Consider the following 6,000-nt stretch of genomic DNA (forward strand, 5'->3'; position numbering starts at 1 on the left):
AAAATTGGTCCAAGAAAGTTATTGTGGTGAAATCGATGAAACTATATGCTTGTTAATGTTTATGTTATGCATGTTTTAATTTGAATGGTTTATGATATATATCGTGAAGTGTTTGAAGTTCATGTGGTTAGGACAAAAAAAACCTATGAAAATTATTTTTACTCCACTAAGTTTAGGAGATCGGCTAAGTGCGGCCACCTACAGAGGTGTAAAAATTTATTCCACTAACTTTATTCCGCTGTTTACTCCTATATCGGCTATAGTTGCTCTTATGTAGTGCTCAAAATTTCCAAATCAGCTCCGATCCCTGTCGTGCGGTTTTTGTGTCGTCTGTGTTTTAGCAAACAATGTCACGTGGCATCCAAATTGGAGTAACAAACGAAAATAAGATCAATTACTAGTTGAAAATTAACAAAAAAACATTACTAGTTGAAAATGGAAAAAATTGTATCCACGCAACGGTAATAGGTAGGTGAGACCAATACAATCATGCAAACGGCCTTGTTTGAACGGCCAGCTCTATCTGCATAAAGACGATGTGCATGGACTCTACTCCATCCATGCAGACGCCAGCTGCATCCGTTTCTAGACGTATCAACCACAACCGAAACAACCTCAATCTTTCTTAGATATAAAGGATTGAAATGGTTTGCCCAAACATTCAAACTTTTCTATCCCGAGCGCACCCTACCAACTAGCCGGAGGCCCGGAGCTACATATATAGCTGGGCATCCTCTCCACGGTTATACCACCCACGCATTCTCCTCAATCTGTACCTTCTCTAACGCAAACGATGGGGCGCTGCATGTACACCGTCGCTGGGTTCTTTGTCCTCCTCGCCAGCGCAGCGGTGCTGAAGCCATCTGAGGCGAGAGTCCAACCCGCTGCCGCAAACCAAGAAGAAGCCACAGCCACCACCACAGCCAATGGAGGCTCCCCGTCTCTTCCCGGCCTGCCGTTGCCTCAGATTCCCGGTATTCCAAGCTTACCACCCATATTCCGCTCCCTTTTCCCAGCACTTCCTCAGATCCCCGGCTTGCCGCCGCTGTTCGGGCCACTCCCTGGTGGTGCACCGGGCGCCCCGCCATCCGGTGCACTGCCTAGCCTCCCACACTTGCCACTTCCCACCGGCTCGCCAAGCCCGCCACCGCCGAAGGAGTGCCTGACACCGCTCACGGCCATGATATCGTGCATGGACTATCTCACCAACGTCACGGTGTTCTCGCCCCCGACCGCTTGCTGCGATGGCCTCAAGTCGGTCGTCAGCACCGCGCCGATCTGCCTCTGCCACGGTCTTAACAACAATGGCGGCATGAGCAAGCTCTTCCCCAAGCCTATCGACCCCATCCGCATGATAATCCTCCCTGCTAGGTGCGGCGCCATGATTCCCCTGCAGACGATCTTCTCCTGCGCTAGTAAGTCACTAACCTTGTTTCTAGTGTTTTTCTTTATATATGCTGCTTGCTTTAAGTAGATTGATTTACTTGCATTGGTGATGATTTGACAGCCCAACCCTTGCCGCCGTTGACGCCTCCTACCACCAGTCCGGCGCCTCCCGCTGCTTCTCCCGCGCCATCACCATAGGAGCAAAGGATGCACAGATCGCCCATGCTTTCATCATGATTATATATCGTTTAAGTTGGTTTTATTTAGGTAGTAATCAGAGAAAGATATCAGCTAGCGTTTAGGGGTTTAGGATGTCTCTCATATGTAGTACTCCCTCCGTCCGAAAATACTTGTCATTGAAATGGATGTATCTAGATGTATTTTAGTTTTAGATACATCCGTTTTCATTCATTTTGATGACAAGTAATTCCGGACGGAGAGAGTGGCTCCTAGTGCTACTTATTTACCATATAAGTATACAGTCGTGTAAGATCTCCGTCACATGAAATCGTTGTCAATGGATAGTATTATACAGATCGATGCATGTTGGTGATTCATGTCGTTATTGCTGTATGATGTCGATCTGATCTATATGCGTGCTTGCTTGCTGGATCCTTTGGTAGTTGGTACTCCCTCCGTTCCGAACTACTTGTCTTGGATTTGTCTAGATACAGATGTATCTAGACTTATTTTAGTGCTAGATACATCCGTATCTAGACAAATCTAAGACAAATAATTCAGAACGGAGGGAATACATGAAAGCATTGGTAGATGTATGACTCAACTTTTGCAAGCTACCTCTGAATTAAATCTGTCATCCCGGCAGCTCGATTAAATCTGTCGCTATCAGGTCCTCCACGTGCTATGATAATCATGCATACTCCCTCCGTATGGAAATACTTGTCATCAAGATGAATAAAAAGGGATGTATGTAGATGTATTTTAGTTCTAGATACATACCCTTTTATCCATTTTGATGACAAGTATTTTCGGACGAAGGGAGTACCACTTACTAGACACAAAACACGTTTTTTATAGTAAGAGTTTTCGGACGCACGGATTCCTACCATGTGTCTCTCCTCTGAGTCAAATTCTCCATACCCCAGAATTGATCAGCTACGTAGCCAAGAATTGCTACACAGCATAGCTGAACTCCTTTGCCACACAGATTGGGCACCTACAGCTACGGATGATGTGCTGGAATGGTCCACACCGCTATCATTGCTCAATCCAGGAAGTACTTGAACGCCATGATCATCCTCGTGATGTGGGAAATTTGGATGCAAAGGAACGCTGTCGCATTTGACAACGCGTCTCTGTGTGTTTTGTTTTAGCTTTTGGTAAAGCGTCTCAACTCCCATAACATGTGAGCCCGCCATACATATTGTATTGATGTGACGAGAGGGATCTCTTGGTCGTTTACAGAAGTTGTTCGGTTGAACGACAAACCATCGAGAGATTACAGAGGGAGATTGAGATACATTTGGGAGAGATAGAGAGCTAAGGCTAAATAAGATTAAAAGAAAACAATCTCTCTAACTACCCTACACTTGAGGGACAAATCTGACCTCTAGTTGTACGTTTGCAACACGTTCTCTGACAAAGTGAAAATCTATTTCAATATGGTTTGTCTTGCCATGAAAAACTGAGTTAGCGGATAAATAAGTAGCACAAAGATTATCACACCGAAAACACGGGTTGCATTTGCGGAACCTTAAGTTCTTTCAGCATAGACTGGACACAGATAACCTCTGCTATTGCATTTGCTAGTGCTTTATATTCTGCTTCTGTACATGACATGAAAACGGTTGCAAGTTTCTTTGCACACTATGATATTAGGTTTGGTCCATAGAATATGGCAAACCCACCAGTACACCTTCTATCTTCCACCCAGCCAACCCAATCCGCATCAGAAAATGCACTTACAAGAGTAGATGATGATTTGCTAAATGTGAGACTAACTATCAGTGTATTCTTCACATACCTCAAAATTCTTTTGGTTGTTGTCTAATTAGCTGTAGTGGGTGCATGAAGGAGGAGACCGAGCAGTTACCTAAACTACAGTCAAGCCACCTCCTGCTATGCGGTGCTTCTGCTCGATTGGGCTGTTGGTAGTGCCCATAGATGACTTGAATTAGAAGAGCTGGGTGCAGTTTCGAATCAAAAAAAATAATTTGGCTTGCTCCCCAAGATCAGTGTTGGACTGCCGAGCGAGTGCAGAGGTGTGGGCTACCAGATGCACCCCTCTTTGTTCTTTATGACCAGGAGCCCGAGACCATGCATCACTTGCTTGTGGATTGTTCATTCTCGTGTTAGATGTGGCATGAGTATCTATCATGGTGGGCGACGACTCCATTGCCGAGCGCGAACAACAACTTCCTCGACTAGTGGGCGGCATCCTACGCCATGGTTCCTGTCGGGCAGCGTTGAAGCATAACCTCCATGATCATCCTCATGGAGTGGTGGCTTTAGAAGGCCCGGAATTCTTGGGTCTTTGAGGACGATCAACCATCGGACTATCGGCTTACCATGACCATTGGGGATGAAACAAAGTCCTGGGCGGCCGCCGGAGCTCATGGGCTAGATGCATTCCTGCCTTAGACGTAGCCTAGATCCATCGTGCATCCGTGATGGTCGCTTTTCGGCGCATGATCAAGCCATTGCATTGTGTATGAGTGATTGATGAGCGAGATCAATTAAATGTTTTTTTAAAGCCTATCAATAAAATGATACACAAGTCAAGAAAGTAGAATAACCCGAATAGTATATGTACGTATGCCCTTGTACTTATAAAAAAAAGTATGTCCATGTACTTTCCCAAGAACTTCGGCCGCCGGCCGGTAGTATTTTTCAATGCGGGCATGCATGTGAAATTCGCAATTCAACTCCGATCCATGTTGTGCGATTTGTGTTGTCTTTGTTTTAACAAAACAATATAATATCCCACGAGTTCCAAATTTGAAAAGAAATGGTGTTTTTTCAAAGAATGAATGGAAATAATAACCAGTTATAAAACATTTCAAAATAATACCAGTTTAAAAAAGGAAAAAGAGAATCTTATCCACCTCAACGTGTGTCGAATGCAAATGGACTCGTTTGAACCTCCAGCTCTATCTGCATAGAGAGGACGTCGTACAGGGACTCTGCTTAATCCATGCGTACCCGAGCTGCATCTTTCTTTACTCGTAAAGGTAGCAGGAAATTGAAGGAAACCACAACCCAAACAGACCTCAATCTAGTTGGATAAAATTTTCAAATGGTTAAAAAATATTCAAACTTGTCTATCTCTAACGTGCCCTACCGGCCGGCCGGAGCAGTATAAATAGTTGGGCAAACACACGAATGCCATCAACCGATCCACGCATCCTCCCCTCACGCAAACAATGGCGCGCTCCAAGTACACCGTGGCCGTGCTCCTCGCCCTGCTGGCCATCGTCGCGACGCTGCAGCCGTCCGAGGCGAGGGTCCAGCCCGCCGCCGCCGCAAACCAAGAAGAAGCCACAGCCACCACCACGGCCGATGGAGGCTCCCCGCCTCTTCCCGGGCTACCGCTGCCTCAGATCCCCGGCATGCCTACCCTACCACCCATATTCCGCTCCCTTTTCCCGCCACTGCCCCAGATCCCCGGCTTGCCGCCGCTGTTCGGGCCGCTCCCTGGTGGTGCACCGGGCACCCCTCCATCTCATGCACCGCCGAGCCTCCCACACCTCCCGCTTCCCACCGGCTCGCCAAGCCTGCCGCCGCCAAAGGAGTGCCTGACACCATTGACGGCCATGATACCGTGCATGGACTACCTCACCAACATCACGGTATTCTCGCCACCGGACGCGTGCTGCGACGGCCTCAAGTCGGTCGTCAGCACAGCGCCGATCTGCCTCTGCCACGGCCTCAACAACAACGGCGGCATGAGCAAGCTCTTCCCCAAGCCCATAGATCCGATCCGCATGATCATCCTCCCGCTTAGGTGTGGCGCCATGATACCCATCCAGACGATTTTCTCCTGCGGAAGTAAGTTACTGACCTTGTTCTGTGTGTTTTCCTGTGTATATATGTGCTGCTTCTTTGAAGGAGATTGATTAACTTGCATTGGTGATGATTTGACAGCCCAACCCTTGCCGCCGTTGACGCCTCCTGCCATGACTCTGGCGCCTCACGCTGCATCTCCGGCGCCATCACCATAGGAGCAAAAGGATGCGCAGATCACCGATGATTTTGTCAGATTATTTATCGTTTAAGTTTGTTTTATTTAGGTAGTATCAGAGACAGATATCAGCTAGAGTTTAGGGGTTAGGACGTCTCTCATATGTAGCTCCTAGTGCTACTTAGTTACCATATAAGTACACAGTCATGTAAGATCTCCGTCACATGATGTAATCGTTGTCAATGGATAATATTATACTAGATCGATGCATGCTTGGTGATTCATGTCGTTATTTCTGTATTGTTTACTTGTGTGATGACCCAGAATTAATCAATCTGATCTATATGCGTGCGTGCTTGCTAGCTCCGTTCGTATTGGTACATTAAAGCTTTGTAGATGCATGACCCAACTTTTGCTACCTCTGTTATCCTGCGAAATCACACAGGCAGTTTACAGAACATTACGGGCTGTTT

The 6,000-nt window shown here is 46.7% G+C and overlaps 2 protein-coding genes across 2 annotated transcripts; both read left to right on the forward strand.

The window, feature by feature from the left end:
* Positions 1-769: 769 nt before the first annotated feature.
* On the forward strand, positions 770-1,893 carry LOC119313058 (leucine-rich repeat extensin-like protein 5). The gene is made up of 2 exons (XM_037588879.1): positions 770-1,415; positions 1,508-1,893. The coding sequence occupies exons 1-2, from the start codon at positions 794-796 to the stop codon at positions 1,582-1,584; spliced, it is 699 nt and encodes a 232-aa protein (XP_037444776.1). The 5' UTR covers positions 770-793; the 3' UTR covers positions 1,585-1,893.
* A 2,876-nt stretch (positions 1,894-4,769) lies between these two features.
* LOC119350982 (non-specific lipid-transfer protein C6-like) lies at positions 4,770-5,811 on the forward strand. The gene is made up of 2 exons (XM_037618564.1): positions 4,770-5,394; positions 5,491-5,811. Exons 1-2 carry the CDS (start codon positions 4,770-4,772, stop codon positions 5,565-5,567), a joined length of 702 nt encoding a protein of 233 aa, XP_037474461.1. The 3' UTR covers positions 5,568-5,811.
* The last annotated feature ends 189 nt before the right edge of the window (positions 5,812-6,000 follow it).

Source organism: Triticum dicoccoides, chromosome 1B (genome assembly GCF_002162155.2).
Source record: "Triticum dicoccoides isolate Atlit2015 ecotype Zavitan chromosome 1B, WEW_v2.0, whole genome shotgun sequence".
NCBI lineage: Eukaryota > Viridiplantae > Streptophyta > Magnoliopsida > Poales > Poaceae > Triticum > Triticum dicoccoides.

Excerpts from the sequence above, each read along its gene's own strand:
- LOC119313058 (XM_037588879.1), top strand. The coding sequence starts at position 794 with ATGGGGCGCTGCATGTACACCGTCGCTGGGTTCTTTGTCCTCCTCGCC. Across the intron at positions 1,416-1,507 it reads GACGATCTTCTCCTGCGCTA|CCCAACCCTTGCCGCCGTTG; the intron begins GTAAGTCACTAA and ends ATGATTTGACAG.
- LOC119350982 (XM_037618564.1), top strand. The coding sequence starts at position 4,770 with ATGGCGCGCTCCAAGTACACCGTGGCCGTGCTCCTCGCCCTGCTGGCC. Across the intron at positions 5,395-5,490 it reads GACGATTTTCTCCTGCGGAA|CCCAACCCTTGCCGCCGTTG; the intron begins GTAAGTTACTGA and ends ATGATTTGACAG.